At 28.6% G+C, this 18,377-nt stretch overlaps 1 protein-coding gene across 18 annotated transcripts in view; it reads right to left on the bottom strand.

Moving 5' to 3' along the window:
- LOC147808529 (uncharacterized) overlaps window positions 1–18,377 on the bottom strand; it is a 148,845-nt gene that overhangs the window by 79,716 nt on the left and 50,752 nt on the right. For all 18 annotated transcript variants that reach the window (XM_087163294.1, XM_087163283.1, XM_087163298.1 and 15 more), the window contains 2 exons: window positions 16,998–17,105; window positions 4,294–4,395 (listed from right to left, as the gene is read on the bottom strand). In XM_087163294.1, the coding sequence (XP_087019420.1) occupies window positions 4,294–4,395; window positions 16,998–17,105 (210 nt within the window). The remainder of the gene's footprint in view (window positions 1–4,293; window positions 4,396–16,997; window positions 17,106–18,377) is intronic.

Below are 18,377 nucleotides of genomic sequence, written 5' to 3' on the forward strand. Positions count from 1 at the left end.
TATTTAAAAGAACATAATTTTTAATACCTTAAAAAAAAATTAAATTAAACTTTGGAAAACAAAATAATGAAAAGATATAATCTCTTCATCAGCTCACACGATTATATCCGCAAAAGGAGTGCTTTCTAATATTGCATTAATATAGCCAAAGCAAAATATATCAATACAACAGTGTGAGGAGCACTCAAAAAATTTAAACGAAATTGGAACACATTAAGTAAAAAATATGTACGGAAAAACAAACAAATATATCAAGCAAAAAACTGAAAATAAAATGTAAAGAGATTAGAGAACAGTACACGAAAGGAAATAGTGAGGAGCGAATTTAATGAACTTACGCGTACCGGAATCTTTCAAGAATGATTTATAATATTTTCGCAATAAGATTGCCAGATTACAATGTATGAAAACAGAAGCATAAATAAAGTGATATCTTATGGCACGTTCTTACTGCAAAACTGAAGCACGTCTAATTTGTTAGTTACCTTGGGTGGGCCCGAAAATGGATGCGCGCAAGGTAATAATATAATACAAGATAATTTAAAGTTTGTAATTAAAAAGTTTGATAATTAAAAAAATTATTTAAAAAAAAAACAGGATTTACTCGTTTTGAATTGATTTTTAGCAGGAGCCAAATTATTATTGCTGCTGAAATCCAAAAATTAGGCTGAAAGAGCAATGCCCTAAACACATGAAATTAGAAGACGAACTAAAAACGGAAAAAAAAAGAAAACGAAAGTAAGCTGATAGTAGATAATATTAAGCGCTAAAGCTGCTTTAAATATGATCACTATAACATAGCACAATAAAAACAAAACCGAACAAAAACGGAAACAAAAAGAAAACGGAAGTAAGGTAATAGTAGATAATATATATATATATATATATATATATATATATATATATATATATTATCTACTATTACCTTACTTCCGTTTTCGTTTTGTTTCCGTTTCAATAGCACATTTTTCAAACATAACGACACACATATCACAATTAATTTTACATCGATATACGTTTCTTGAAAAGTGAGCTGGAAGTTGGTAGTTAGGACTCTCTTGCAACCCCTTCTGGTCAGTATGTTTTCCACATCAATATCATGTGTGTTCCTATGGTAATAGAATCCAATGCAAATGGGCATCGTGTTTTTGTGAGAATAACTTCAACTTAATGGGAGTCGGTAGGGCCTATACATAATCAATAAGCAACTGATCTTTTTCGATGTACACTGCGCAAAAAGAAATGGACCTCCCTCATTAACTTTGATCTAACGATCGGATTTTCACGATCTAGGATTTATTCTTAATGATTTGAGGTTAGTGACCTCAAATATACAAAATAAATAGTGCAGACGATATTCAAAGTTACGAAATTAGACACAAAGACGTACTTTCTCTGAATTAACATGTTTTTTTTCGTCCGGTTGGGATTTCTGACCCCCAAAAATGCAGGTGGTAGCCTTAATTTTGGAAATATGACAGTCATAATTTGGTCAAGAATGCGATCTAAGGCTTGAACCCCTTAATGTTAATTTTACTTTTTACATATACAATGCCCGCCGTTTATTAAAATCACTTTCGTTTTATGCTCTTTTGATTTTATTAAGCGACTGATTTTATTAAGAAAACATTTTATTAAGAAACAACATTTGAAAAAAAATCAAATTTTTCAGATATATTCTAAATGCACGCACTTTAAAAGCAGAAATAATGACAACATTAATGCTTTATTTTAACAAATTTAATTATTTTAATAAAGTAAAATCCTACGTAAGATTAAATTTTGAAAATATTTGCGAAAAACCGATCAATGGTTGCTTGAGTTGCAGTATTTAAAATTAACTTTATAGAAGTTTTAATAGTTTTCGATATTTCCTCCTGTTTGTTATAAAGCTTGCTGCAATACATTAAATACTTTTCTGACTTCCATTTTGAAGATGGCACTGATGAGTTCATTTCATCTTCTGAGTCTGATTCTTTCATTTCTTGATTGGAACTAACTTTACAATTTTTGATGTCTGTAACAATTTCAGAATCAGATTTTTCTCCTGATGTTTGAAGGTTATCGTCAATAGCTACGCAACGTGAAAATTCTTGTCCATTTCATTTTCTTCATTGCTGATCATTTCTTCGAAGCAGTTATCAGCTCCATCGCCAGTGCTTAATTCACACTTTTTAAAGGAATTTGATATTGTTTGGGTTGAAACAATGTCCCATGTGAGTTACGAATTAAATGCATAGATAGTAAGGGATTTCGACAGTTTGTTTGCAGTTAAGAGTTCCGAAGAGCTGTCACAGTCTATGTCACTAATGATTTTTTGAACAACCATTTTTCTGTAATGAAACTTGAATGATCTTATTCCCTGATCAAGGGATCGAATAATAGCTGTAGTGTTTGGTGGCAAAATCCCTAATTTAATGTTTTTCAAACGCAAGTCCTCATCAGCAGGCTGCGCAGAACAATTGTCTAAAAGTAAGACGACCTTTTCGTTTTTCGGCTCCTTGTCCCATTCAAGAAGAAATTTTTTGAAGGTACTGGAAGTCCTCCATGCGTTATAGCTGTTGGCATAACTGGTGGGCAGATGTTTTACTCCCTTAAAACATCGAGGTTATAAACTCTTTCCTATCACTAAAGGTTTTTATTTTCACAGTTCCTGTCATGTTGCACGGTTAGTCTTTCCTTCATTTTTTTGCATCCACCAGTCGATTCTTTTTTAAACAGCAGTGTGTGTTCAGGAAGTGCTCGGAAAAATAATCCTGTTTCATCTGTGTTGAAAATTTGCTCTAGTTTATAGTCCTTGATGAGTGTTGGCCACACGTCGTTTACCCAATCGGCGGCAGAGCTAAAACCAGCAGCTTGCTTTTCACCATGCAATTTACGATAAACAATGTTGTTGCGGTCTTTCCATCGGGTTAGCTACCCATCTGTAACTTTAAAATCAGAATCACCAAATAAGTTATCAAAGTCCTGTGCTTTGTGAAATAAAATTTTACGGGAAATTGGAATTCTTCGTCTACGTGCATTTTTAAACCATTCTAACAGAGCCATTTCAATTTCCTTTGATTCTCCTGCAATTGTGCTACAATTAAATTTTGTATGTACTTAGGCTTTAGAACAATTTTACTGTATTGTCTGGCTCAGCATGTCCTCATTTGGACTTTGTGCCACTAAACCCTACATTCAATCAATCCGATTCTCCTTCACGTTCACGCTTTCTTGACAGATTTCCATTCTTTTTTATTTCCTCGGAAATATTTATCCTTTGTTTCAGAATGTAGAAAAGAGCAGTTTGGGAAATCCCTAATTTAATTGAAGCTTCACGTTGACTACATTTAGGAAGCTTATCATAGTTTTGCAACACTTCGAATTTATCTTTAAGACTCAAATCCTTCCTTTTCAGCATGCTGATAAAATTTAACATCAAACAAACTTAAAAATGATATGTGCTCTAACTTTAACTATAATTTACTCAAACGGCTTAAATAATATGAAACATGAGCACAGACAGTTTTTGGAAATCTATTCATGTTCTCTGTTAAGATGGATAACAAAAGAAACTTCTCTCCCTTCTATGGTTCATTCATTAAAAAGTAAGATAAGAATTCAACCCCTTGTTGAGTGAGATAGGTTTCTCCAAACTTCATTCAAGTCAAGCAATTGAAGCTGCGGCTTTGATTTTATTAAAGGATGTCTTTAACTTGTATTAACATTGTAATGATTCGGTTCTTGCCGATTTGATTTTATAACGCGGCTGATTTTATTATCCGGTGATTTTATTAGCCCTGATATATGCATTCGGAGAAAAATTTCAATTTTGCATTTAAAGTGGTTGTAAATCCATAAAGTGGCTGTAAATTTCAATCATCATTGCATATTGATTAATATTTATATAAGTGCATAATGATTATATGTTGCTTTTTTGAATTTTTTACAAAATAAAAAAGATTTTCCGTTCATTAATCAAAAAAAAAAAATCGTTTTTCTACCGCCAGAGAAAATTATCCTCGGCGAAATTAAAATTTCGCAATTATGCATGTGTTGGATAAAATTTATTTTTAATCTAAATTTGAGGAGCTGGTCATTTTTTTACTTAATTATTTTGCTTAATAGTTTACTTAATAATTAATTAAAAACATTTTTCGATAGGTAATCGGTAAGAATAACTGCAAAATTTACACTCACAAAAGTAGTAAAATAGCTTATATTTTAAAGGCATAAAAAAATCTATTATTTATTTTACTTAGATGGAAGTTAATATAAGCTAAGCAGCATAATAACAACACAAATAAATACCTTTGCAAATCCTATCTTTATACATTCCATATTCTGGTAAACATTCACAGACAACCTGTCCAGATTTATTTCTCTTGCAGTGCCCATTTTCGCAATTACATTCTAAACAATAAAAATTATAAGAAATTGTAAAATATTTTCTTAAAAAATGTTAAAAACCAAAAATAGTTTTCATGAAAGATTTATATATATATATATATATATATATATATATATATATATATATATATATATATATATATATAATATATATATATATATATATATATATATATATATATATATATATATATATATATATATATATATATATAATATATATATATATATATATATATATATATATATATATACATATATATATATATATATATATATATATATATATATATATATATATATATATATATATATATATATATATATATATATATATAATATAGCTGATTTCACGTAATTAGTTACAGGTCACGTTTAAAATGCTGCTTAAGAAATAAAGATATATCTTAAACTCAAATATTATTTGTGTAACTTAAGAAACTGAAATGCATGAAAAAAATTTTAATAGAAGAAATCAAAATTAGATTTATTCAAAAGAAATGGTAAAAAGCTGAAAAGAATTTTCCATTAATCCTTTCGGGCCGACTGTCACAAATACGTGCCAGATAAAAGCGCGTCAATCATGGTAAAAAGATGAAACTGGTAATCAAAGTAATTCTTTAGCAGTTTATTTGTGGGAGGATTTGTAATTGTTTGATTTATTTTTTTCACCATTACTTTGAATGCTATATAATTTTTGAATACCAAAATAAAACTATTTAGTTATACTTTGAATTAACGCTGTTTTATAGATCTCGCCTAAAAGTTTCTCCCCTACCTGAATGATTGATGAGGTGGGCGGAGGAGCTCTATTGAAAAACCGCACCTGTTCCCGTAGATGATTACTCGCCAAATCTTTATGATGCCAACGACGATAAAGGCTCTCAAATGGAAAACCGATTTCCCAACGTTTTGAGACACATAGTTGATTAATTCTTCCTTTAGTGGGAGAGTGAAACTAGCGGAATTTTTCGGATGCACAAGGGATTTTTAGGAGGTTCTAGGGGTGTTTCACCGAACATACCACCTGTGGTCTTTACCCCCACCCCTACAGAATGAAAGGAACTCCTAAGGTAGGTATACTGACATCGAAAACAAGTACAGGGGTTGACATAAGATTGATTTTTGGCATAACAATATAAAGTCAAAAATCTCGCCAGTGATATGTTTGTAAACTACACCTTCCCTCTTACACAGGAATTAGCTGCGCATGCTCGACAAATCGAAACCAAAAATCGAAATACTAGATCAGTTGTGACTAGTATTGACAGCACTGATCTAGTAACTAGTTTTACTCTATATCCACGCCCTCGAGTGAGCTGTTCTTTAATGTAATTTAGTCCTTTTTTTATAAGTTGTAATGATTAATATTAATTCATAACATTCTGTCTCTTTGCAGAAAAATAGGAAAATTCGCAAATTTTATAACACATTTTTTATCTCGAATTTTTGAAAGATTTATAATTTGTAAACTTTAAAATTAAAAAAAAAAAGTAACTAATATGTTCTTAAAATTTAATTCTTTATATCATTCTTCTAAATTCAAATACTTGAAATAAAAAAAACACAATTTATGTACTTACAAAAAATAAATAAATTAAATTAAATAAATAAAATAAATAACATTTTAGTGAGCAATCGAGCTGCCCAAAACATTAAATTTCATATAATGCACAAGAAATTGGAAAATGATGATAATTGCTGATATATATTCTCATTATTATCTGTTAGCGTTCAATTAGTTTGTAAAAAGCGTTTTTCTGGCTTTCATTTATGCTTAATGGTAATTCTAATTATTTTCATTCAAAAAGTCTTTCAAAATGTGACTTTACTCCTCTATTTCAATTACAAGTTATTTTGATATCTGCGTTGTGTACAAAAAAGTGAAAAAAGTACAAAAATAAGAACAGCATTTCACAACATTTACTAAGATGATAGACTATATATCCAGGATGATGAAAAAATATTGATTATTAAAAAATAATTTCATTGCTATAATAAACATTGAGAAGAAATCCTATTATATATAAGTTAATATATAGGTTATATATAGGTCATAATATATAGGTTACTACAATAGCTTTTATATTACTCTGATACTTAAACTGCAAGTTACTTTGATTTTTTGGGTCGTGTTAAAAGTTAAAAATATAAGAAAAGTGTCTCACAACATTCACTAAGATGACAATTTGTCTGTCAAGGATGATTAAAAAAATTAATGGTTAAAAAAATAATTTCATTGCGATAAAGAACATTTAGCTAGAATCTTATTACCGTTCAGGAATCTAAAACACTTTTTTGTGGTTTTTCCTTGCATGTAACGCAAAATTTGATTATTTTTATTTAGTCTTAATTGAAATAAGTTATTCTTATAACTTTAATGATTATTATTGTATTCCAAGTAACTTATGAGTAATTTTGATTTCTGGGTTGAATTAAAAATAATGACGTTTCCTTATATTCACAAAGATGATAAACCATCTATCAAGGATGGGAAGAAAAAAAACTTGATTATTTAAAAATAACTTCTTTTAGATAATAAATATTTGGCTGGAATGCCTATTACCGATAAAAACAATCTGAAAAACATTTCTGTAGTTTTCTTTAGCATGTTACGCAAAATTTGATAATTTAATTTTATTTAAAATAAGTTGTTTTTATAGCTTTCATAAGTATATAATTGTATTTCGATACTTAAATTGTAGCTTATTTTGTTTTACTGGTTGAGTTAAAAAGAAGAGCTTTTCGTTTATATTCAATAAATTGATACATTATCTGTTTCATAATTTTATAACCGTCGTCGAACAGCCGACCTAATTTTGTGTTTACTTCTACTGATGTTCAACTCCGTAAATTCAATTTTAAATTCAATCCAGAAGACAAGGATAGTCCTGGTTCAGGAATTGAAAGAAATTTGCCTTCGTGGAGGACTTCTTGATGAAACTAACCAGCATTTGCGTTACATGGAGAGAAAAACCAAGAAAACCTCCCACGGTTAGCCTGACCTCAAGAAGACTCCTGATCTTCTGAGCCACAACGGCTAGGCCTAAATAATAATCAAAAATGGTTGCTTATAAAAAATTATTTCATTGAGATAAGGATGAACATTTAGTTGAAATCCTATTACCACCAAGCAATCCGAATAACATTTTCGTGGTTTTCCTTTGCGTGTAACGCAAAATTTGATTATTTTAATTTAAACTTAATCTTGGTTAAAATAAATTATTTTTATAACTTTTAGAAACATTGTTTTACGCCGATATTTAAATTGTGCGTTACTTTGATTTTTGGGATGAATTTAAAATTACAAAAAAATATGAAGAGCACCTCGTTATATTCACCGAAATAATTGGCTGTCTGTCAAAGACGCTAAAAAATGATTTATTGCATAAAATTCATTACGATTACTGAGCATTTCGCAGGAACTCTTTAAGCGTCAAGCAATCTGAATGATATTTTCGTGGTTTCCCCTTACGTGTAACGCAAAATATGATTGTTTTCTTTAAAAAAAAAAGACATTCACAAAGGCAGCAATGGTTAAATATTTACATAAATTATAAGTTATTTTATCTTTTTCCCTTGTTAAAACAAAACAAAATGAAGAGCATTTATTGATTGTGGGCAATTCATTAGCAAGGTAGATAGTCTTACGCGGACTAAATTATTATATATATATATATATATATATATATATATATATATATATATATATATATATATATATATATATATATATATATATATATATATTTAATAATTCAACAAATATAATATAACATATATAAATTTAACAAATTTACGGTTGCATGGCTTATATTTTGTTTAAAAAAATGTGTCCTTAATGTGCATTTTTAATTATAGCGATTTTAAAACTGAATGTTTAATTATTCACATCCAGCAGGAAAATTAATTTACGAATTTTATCTATCTTTAATTTAAATTCTTAAAAGTATCCTTACTATTCGTTACAACGCCATCCTCACTGGATGCACTTTTGCACGCGAGCGGCAACGTGATTAGTGAGTTTTGAGGATTTCTGTCGCATCCGAAAAAAATCACATTCAGTGCAAACGGTCCTTAAAAAATCTTAAAAATTCTGTTGTGTTAATCATGAGCGTAGCCAGTGGAGATCACGTTAATTATTTTTAAAAAACTGCTCGCCTATTTTAAGTTTCAAGAATGCATTTATATTTAAATATATATAAAAATAAATATGCATATGTGCAGTGCATAATAAAACGGACCACCCTGAATTACTTTTGGTCGAATAGTCGGATCTTAATATTTTAAGACTCAACCTAAATGGCTCGGTTGAAGGGTGAGCTCAAATTTGCTAATTAATAAGGGTAGACGATATTTTAAGTTTCTAAACCAAGCACAAAAACATTTTTTCTCTAAATAAACATACATTTTCTTTGACGGATTTCGATTTTTGATATCCCTAAAAGAAGGAGGTAATCGCTATCTCGTAAATATGGTTGAACTCTTGTACGTACTTTAACTTTATGCGTATTTTAAAATATCTCGAGAACATTTTAAATGAAATAAAAAAAATTGCATTGAATTATAATATTCGTTTATCCAAAGGTTATTTTATGGAGGCTTAAGTAAGTAGTACTAAATATGCTAACATATGTATAAAATATTATACTTGTATAATTTAATCATTTAGCACTTTATTAGAGAGTATGATAATTTTTTAAAAATTTTCTTTTAATATTATTAGTTAATTAAAATATATTATCAAATATCACAATTCTTTTGTTTTTATTTTTAAGAAATTAAACTTTACTTTGTTTTTCGTTCATAATTCGGTCATTATTCAATTTGATTTAATTATTTATGTGATATAATAATAATAAAAAAATGGTGTTTTAAAAGCGTTTTTTTAACTTTATTTAGGACTTTGTTTTAAACATACAAATATTTTTTAACGAACTTATTTTTTTTAATTTTCTTTCTATACTGTTGGGTAAATATAATGATAAATTTCAATTTGATTTATTTTTAAATTAAGAAATCTTTCGCTATTTTCGTGATCATTTTTAGAAAATGTAGCAAAACTTGCGTTTACTTTTTCATTTAGAATTTGAAGATTGCGATCGAAATTAATAATTATGTAATTATTTAAGCAAAATAGTACAAGAAAACATTGATTTGTAAAAAACGCGTTTTTTAAAAATAAACAAAGTTTTTAACACTTTGTTTTAAGCGTATAATGAATTTTTTAACAAGCTTTTTTTTAAAATTTTCTAAATTTTCTTTCAATAATTTTAACTAGATATATTTATAAAATTCCCTTCTTATTTTTAAACTGATAAATCTTTCAAGGAGCGAAAATTTTAAGAAATTATAACAAAACTTATGTTTACTTTTTAGTTTAAAATTCGAACCTTGCTCTAGTCAAACGAACTTAATTATTTATGTGAAATAATAATAGTAAATAAAAATTAGTGATGTTTCAAAAGCGACAGAGAGGGTGTTTAGTACTGGGCTAATGTTCGAAAAAACAGAGCATCTTTTATCATTTAAACATTCGGAAATGTTCATATATTTTTATTTCAAAATAAAAATTTCATATGTAGTTTCAATTTTGCTCAATTGGCTATGGCTCATTTAGTAAAATTATTTTTTATAGCTTCAAACTTTTTTTTTTCAAAATTTAATTCACTTAAACTAATTGATTTCCGAATAAATTCATGAACCTATTGTTTTAAAAGACTTTTGAATCTTTGAATCCTATTGAAAGACTTTTGAATCTTTGAATCCTATTGAAAGACTTTTTGAATCTTTGATTTCTAGTTAAAAGCTTAGTAAAGTATCTAACTTAAATTAAGACTGCTTATACCTTATAAACAATAAAGAGGTGCAAATATTGTATCTACACACATTTTTTCAATAAATATTTTAAGCAAGATTTGTACATTGTAGTCAATTTATTTAATATCTTTCTTAAGCAAAACATATATATCTTCAAATTTATAAATTGATTTAAATCAATTTGAGTATGGAGTTTTGATAGAAATCTGATTTTCTGTGCCTTACAAGTAAATGAAATTAAATAATACTATATCGCGATACAAAATACAAAAATACTATATCGCGATGGAAAACTGACGATGCATCACGATATATAATTTCTAATATCGCCCAGTCCTAGTCATGACTATTCGTTTTGAGCTCTTTTGGGTAATTTATTATATCGTGAGAATTTTATTTTATTGATTGTTCAGATTGCTTACAGTCAAAAACTTGCAGAAATTAATTATTTTTTATTAGAATTTTATTTTATTGATTGTTTAGATTGCTTACAGTCCGAAACTAGCAGAAATTAATTATTTTTTTATTAAATATCAGCTTTCTTTAATTTTTAATAAGGAATAATATTTTATTCTAAATAGACAAATTGTTCTTTCTATTACACTTAGAGTAAGATTTTCATGTGTGGAAAACTTTAAATTGCAACTATGAATAATTAAATCAGTTTTCCATAATTAATCCTTCACCATTTTAGCATAGTTAAATCAATTTCCTTTTTGAGTTATCTGAAGTGAAAGTATTAGAATCTGATAAAAAAATTTTGTAATTATTTTATATTTCTAACAATAATCAACTGCGACATTGAATACGCTTAAAAGCAATATTATTCAAATAATATTGCTTTTAATTAATATTGCTTAAAATTGTTATAATTTCAAACAAATCTATTTTTGATGCTTTTTTTAATGGTTAGGCCAAGATGTTTACGCACAAATATTTCTATTTAGAATCGTATAAAAATAAGTCGAATAAAAGATATAGAATACTTTATTTCATAAAGTTTTACAAAATAATAAAAAAAGAGCTAATCGTGGCACTTCAGTTTTATAAAGCAATGCTTTCATTTTTTTTTTTTTTTTTTTTAATGAATGCTTTTGTTGCAGTTGATTCATTTGTCGTCGTCGTAAAGTGTAGGCGAAAAATTACAAAGGTAGCATATTAATAATCTTTTGACGGAGATTGGAGAGTGGTGTCCGTTTTAAATTATTTTTTTCTGACACTCTAATTATAAGCAAAAATATATTTAGTTATTTTTTAACTTTAAAAAATACTCGAATAGTTACTAAAAATTTGTTTACATCATCAGGAAAAAACTTGTGCATTTTTTTTAAAAGCGTTATTCGAAAGTTTTTTTTATAAAATTGTATCAATAATTCTTACTCAAAAGTACATCAATAATTAATTTTGTAATTTCAATAATGAATAATTGTTTTTCTTAATTTAGCTCTAAAAAAGTGCACATTTGAAAATTGGTTGGAAGCGTCATGTTTAGAAAATTTTAATGCAGGAAAAACAACGGTGTTTCATTTTGTACTTCTCAATCATAAATTATTAAAATGCGAAATATAATATTTTCACTTATTTTGACTTAAATTATTCTAAAATAATGAGAAAAATTTAAAAATTCCAGTTAAAAAATTAACGATTTAAAATATTGTAGTGTAAAATAAGTGAAAGAGTAAGAGTGAATCAGTACAGGGATAAAAAGTATTAAAAATTAACAAAACAAAAAAATTTTCTTTTATGAGCACCTGTTATATTGGGTATGGGTTGATAAAGAGTTGAATTTCCAGTTTTGTTTGTAAAAGAGGGAAGAGATAACATCACTATCTTTATCACTTTTTAAGGTTGGCTCCAAGATTTACATGCAAACAAAATGGCTCAGTTTGAGTATGTCGAATCAATTCGAGGTGGTAAATTAGTTTTATTTAATGATTTTTTATTTAGAACTTATTTTAGAAACTTATTTTAGAATTGATTCTCGACATTTTTCTCTCTGCCCACCCTATCTAGATAGCGGTAAAAAGTGGTAAATCTTTTATGTAATCGGTTTTAAATGGTAAGAAAACAATAATCTTTGGGTTAATGTTTGCTTTAAAAGTTGAAGAATAAACTAATAGAAACAATAATAATTAGTACTGAGCTTCCGCGGGCCTAGAAAATTTTAAAAAGTGATAACGAAAATAAAACATGTGCTGATATTTTAATTTTTGTGCAATTACCACTAAAAATGATTTTCCAAGGAAAGTATATATATGCATGAAAATTCCAGCTTACTAAATCAATGAATGAGAAAAGGGCCGCAAAGCTGACTCAGGTGCCCAGATATTTTAGACAGTTTAAGTTTAACCCTTTAATGGGCCCTTTATTTCTAGTAAAGGTAAATTAAAGCATTTCTGGAATTGAAATTGTTTTAAGAACAGTAATTGATATAAAAAAAACAACTAATTTAGTTTACAAAAATGCCATTTTTTTGGTGGTAAATATATTTAACATGTCCTATTAGGAACTTACTGACTTTTATTTCTGTTTATTTACAAAATAAATTCCTTAAATGCTACAAACTTCAAAAGGAATTATGTATTTTATAATTTTTATACGTTTTTTAAAAGTGACAAATGGTTACCAATTTTATTCAAACTCACTTCAAGAAAGCTGAAGTTATTGAAAAATGGAAACCTAAATTAAAGTGATAAAACGTATATCATGGTAAGTATACTTACCACAGCCTTCAAAAGGGTTAAGCTTACTAAATCACTTGAAGATGAAATGAAATATTAAAATAAGAAATATATTCGAGCATTAGCCTAAATATACTACAACTACTAGCGTCTTTCAAGAATCGCATGAGCCCTGTTGTAAGTTAAGAATGAAGTCATCTTAAAACCAAAAAAAAATTTTTGGACTTAAACGCATTGCATCAAGCATTATCGATTTCTTCCTACCACTCCCTACGTAGTAGAAAATTGGGTATACTTAGTAGTCACTGGTGTAAATATTTTAAACTCCTTGTTTGAAACATAGACGTAAATTCCATGAAAACTGTAGCTTTTATGGATAAATGATAGCTGATTTGAAATCAGCAGAGCAGAAGGTGCAAAAGTATCTAAAATCGGCAGCAGAAAGTTTTTTCCCCTTTATTATTAATCTATTTCGTCACTTCAGTAAATTTTTTAAAATACTTGTTAGAGACATAGAATTGAATTCTATGAAAACTGTAGCTTGTATGGATAAATGAGAGCAGATTTAAAATCAACAGTGCAAAAATGTCTAAGATCTGTAACAGAAATAAAAAATTCTATTTTCTCACCAGTGCATATAAATAATTTAAAAGCTCATATTCAACGCCGCTTTGTTTCCAACATATCTCACAAAAGAAGTTAATAATTTTCAAACTGAACACCTCATCCCAGAAACAATAAATTCAACCAATAATCAAGAAGTTAGCTGTATCATACAAAAACTGAAAAACAATAAAGCTCCAGGTGAGGACTGGATAAAAAATAAGATGATAAAACTATTACCAAACAACTACATCTGCAAAATCACGCATATTTTTAATGTCTGCCTTGCTCATAATTACTACCCACAAATCTGGAAAAACGCATCAGTCATTCTATTTCTCAAGAAAAATAAGAACCCAAGCTGCCCTGAGAGTTATCGCCCAATCAGTCTACTTAACATACTTGGAAAAATATACGAAAAAATCATCTACAATAGAATAAAACCACTTCTTACAGCCCTCCCCGACGAACAGTATGGATTCCGACAAAAACTAGATACCACCAAACAGTTACTCCGAATAATAGACTATACCGGCAGAGCAATCATAAATAAAAAAACAATAGCCTTCCTGATGATCGACATATCCAAAGCATTTGATAAAGTATGGCACACTGGTACAATATATAAACTCATACAGCTGAATTTTCCACCCGGCATAATCAAACTCCTATCCTGCTATCTTTTTAATAGAACATTTCAAATCACCATCAAAAACAAAAAATCCACAAAGAGAAACATCACAGCCGGAGTACCACAGGGCAGCATTCTGGGACCGATATTATACATATTATACACTCATGATTTTCCTATAAACAAAGCCGATTATAACAGCATAACAGCCTATTACGCAGACGATACCGGTATTATTATTAAATCCGGAAACCCAAATCATTCTCTTCAAAAACTACAAGACCATATAGACGAAATAGAAGACTGGTGCTTAAAATGGAAAACTGCAGTAAATGCTGGAAAATCACAAATATTAATTATACAAAAAAGAAGAATTAAAATACTTCCACAACTTCAACCAAAAATGTTCAACATACCAATACCAATAGTTAAAAAAGCAAATTATCTTGGCCTTATAATCAATAGCAAACTCAACTGGAATGATCACATCAAAAGCACAATAGATAAAGCAAATGCAGCAATAATAGCCATATAACCATTAATATATAATCAGAATAAGTCACTTAAACTAAAGAAGCTACTATATACAGCAATGATCCGCCCAATACTTACCTTTGCCTCACCTGCCTGGACAACGATACCTCAACATCTACTGAAGAAATTAAACCAATGCAAAAACAAGATCCTTAGAAAAATGACCTGTGCAAGATGGTTCATCCGGAATACCAATATACATGCAGACCTCAAAATACCAACTCTATCACAGCATATATACAAGCTAAACGCAGATTTTTTCGATAAAGCCATAGAATGTAAAACAGCAAATTTTAATGAAATCTTTAAATTTGAAAATTATATCAAAGATAAAAACTACAGACCAATAGCTGCACATTTCACCTCCGACGCCTCATATCATAACTATCAAAACAAATAACTTCATCAACCTTTCTGAAAATAACGTTTACTCATGCTGCTACAATTCTGAACAACTTCAAAATCAAACAAACACAGTTTAGAGCAAGCTGCTCAATTTATTTTTGATTCCTTTTTAGTTATTCAAGCAAAGAGCTTGAAACATTCATAAAAGCAACTCCATTGCCTGCTTACCTCATTGCTCAACCAAAACTGTTCTAAAATTCCAGATGAATGGGATAGGGGCCGCTTCGTGGCCTAGGTGCCCAATAAAATCAAAGCACTATGACTAGGACTCCAACATATCAGTGGTAAAGCTTTTAAAATGTTGGTAAAATTATGAAAAGTTCTGAAAGCTTTGAATTTTAAATGGCTACCACTCAATAGTTTTTTTTTATTTTCCAAAAAAGGGTAGTGGTTTTCGGTTCTGTCAATGGAACTCATTTAGTCAGACATAACTCTCACCTCCTATATCAGGAAGCCTCCGCATGGTTTTTTATAACTAGTCTGCGCAAATTATTTAAAAAGTGAACCAGTTGTACGCATAAACCCAAATTCTATTTTAATAGTAATTGTTCGTTCGTTGTAATGGAACTGGACGTTTGAGGCCTTATGGCTTTGTTTAATAGTTATTGAGAGAAATGCATCATATATATTTGAGAAGTGAATTTGTAGTGACAATTTGACAAACCAATCATATACGTAAATTAAACAAATTTTTAGACATTGCCACTTTCTAATTTTTAAGAGATTTTCTTTTAAATGGCTCTTTCGTAAAATGGTTAAACATAATAGTAGCATAATACCTATAAAAACGGTGTGAAGGCATTCAGTTATACCATTTCATTTCTAAATTGCATATGCGAAAACCGAGATTCGCAGAATTTCTTAACAGTTATTTCCTACCATAGGAAACAATTTAGTACTTATGTTATGATATCTTTATTTCTAGTTAAAAAGTTACTTATAAGATAGTTTTACTACGACCTTTTCCGGGACATAAATAGCCATATTTAATAACTTTACACACTAAAATTTGCGATACTTGCTGACCTAATTTTTTTAAACATTTTCTTTAGAACTGTCATTAGAACTTTTTAACTGTGTTACATTGACTACAAGGTCCACTTTGTCGAATGTTATTATTGCATACATTAATATTTTTTCTGTAATAAAAGAACTTAAGTTCACGCATTTATTTCGCTGCAGTACTGCATTTATCTTAAGTTTTGTATTCGAATGTCCTCAGTGGTGATTTTCGTGGTCTTCAACCCCGTGTATTATAAATGTGGGTTGGTTCCATTCCATGCAAATAATCTCCACCTAAGCTAGTTCGTTCCAATGTTCCCTTGTTTTCTTTCGTTCTTTGTTTAAAAAAACTGGGTGCCTAGGCCGTGCAGCGGCCCCTACCCCATTCATCATGAAAATTATATACAGTGAATAAAACATTTTGAATAATGCAACAATGTGGTAACATTATAATAAAGTAACCATGATTAGAAGTATGTACAAACTTGATCAGAGATTTACATTAATTGCCATTGAAAAATGAATACAGCCATGATTAGATGGATACACATGAAATACGAACTTAATCTGTGATATTTACATTAATTGCAGTAGAAATTTGAAATTGAGTATTAAAAATTAATGATAGCATATATGCACAAAATCGTGATTCAAAAACATGAAATACATGCTTAATCTGCGATATTTACATTAATTGCAGTAGAAATTTGGAATTGAGCATTAAAAATTAATGATAGCATAGATACAGAAAACCTTGTTTTCTGGGTTGAATTCGAATCAAGTCTACGGATTTGAACTTTGAGAGTGGTTAACACAAAGATTTTTTTTTCTTCTTTTTCTTGTTTTTTTAGCGTCAGCCTTATAACTTTAAATTGAAATCTTAATATCCAAACTAATTGTAGGTAAGTTAAACATATACATTTACTTACCTAAATCACATTTATCACCTTCATAATGATCTTTGCATTCACATCCAAATTTTGTACCAACTTCCTTACAAATTCCCCCATTTTGACAAGGATTAGGCTTACATGGTTCTGTAAATAAAATTAAATCAAGGGTACATTGGGTTTGGATAATATGACTGAAAAATACCACTCTCATTCATAAATTCAAACAAAGTAGAAAGGGATAATCGCTCATTATAGATTCTTTAAGGTAAAAGAAAAAGCAATACCAAATCATCATTCAGCCTTGATTAATACGCGGACTTGGTTTAGGACCTGACCATACAGTAATGATTACTTACCATATATATAAAGCTTAAATGGAAAAAAAAAACACATTTGTCATTGCAACTAAATTTTTTTTTGGATTTTCCTGAATAGTTTATTTGCATATCTAAACTGACGGTAAAACCTTTGATCTATTTAATTTTTGGATTGTGAAAGGCGGGAAAAAGTGTAAAAACCGGTATGAAATATCTTCTCATTATTGCTTGTTATGAAAAAAGTAAAATATTCATGTGACTACCAATGTTTAAAAAAAAAAAATTCTAAGAATTGAGTCGGGTTTAATGGCACGAAGTCGTTAAACCCTACATTCAATTCAATTCTTAGTTTTAAAAAAAAGTCGATTGTTATGATGTCGGTAGTTATGATGACGCCATATTTGAAATATTGTCTCCAGAAAAATAAATTAAATCGTTTAAGTAAAAATTTGATTTATTTAAGTTAGAATTAGCATATTAAAAATGGCATATTTATAATAGACAAATAATAACCCAAATTAACAAGTTATAGAAATATAACATAGCCAAAATAAAGCCTACCCCGCATAATAAATATTAGGTTTGAAAATACCTAGGCGATCGCGAATCCCCAACAAGACTGAGAGAATTATTATAACCCTGTAACTGAAACATATTTGCAGTAAAACATTAATAATAATGAGTTATAAATAGATGTTTGTCTTCGATTAAGTGTGACAAACAGTGAACTAATTAGTCTACATTAGCATTGAAATAAAAAGTTAGCCGTTACATTAATTGATAAGAAAAGACTAAAGTATTTTATGCTAGCTTCAATAATTATTAACTTATTGATTTAATTTAAATATAATTCGATTAATATGATTAGAAAAATAAGTTTAATTAATTAACGATATTTCAAAAGGTAAGATACATGTAATGCCAATTGTGGCATCACAGTAGTCATGGATATTTTACTTCTCCTAAACAAGCAATAATTAAATTATCCATGCCTATCGAAGTTATAATTATTTCCTGTTTTCGAAAAAGTAAAATATCCATGACTGCCGATGTTTTTTTCTTTTCTTTTTTTTTAACAGTTATAACTATCGGTGAAAGC

Source organism: Parasteatoda tepidariorum, chromosome 5, assembly GCF_982258835.1.
Source record: "Parasteatoda tepidariorum strain Cologne lab strain chromosome 5, Ptep-v5.0, whole genome shotgun sequence".
Lineage (NCBI taxonomy): Eukaryota > Metazoa > Arthropoda > Arachnida > Araneae > Theridiidae > Parasteatoda > Parasteatoda tepidariorum.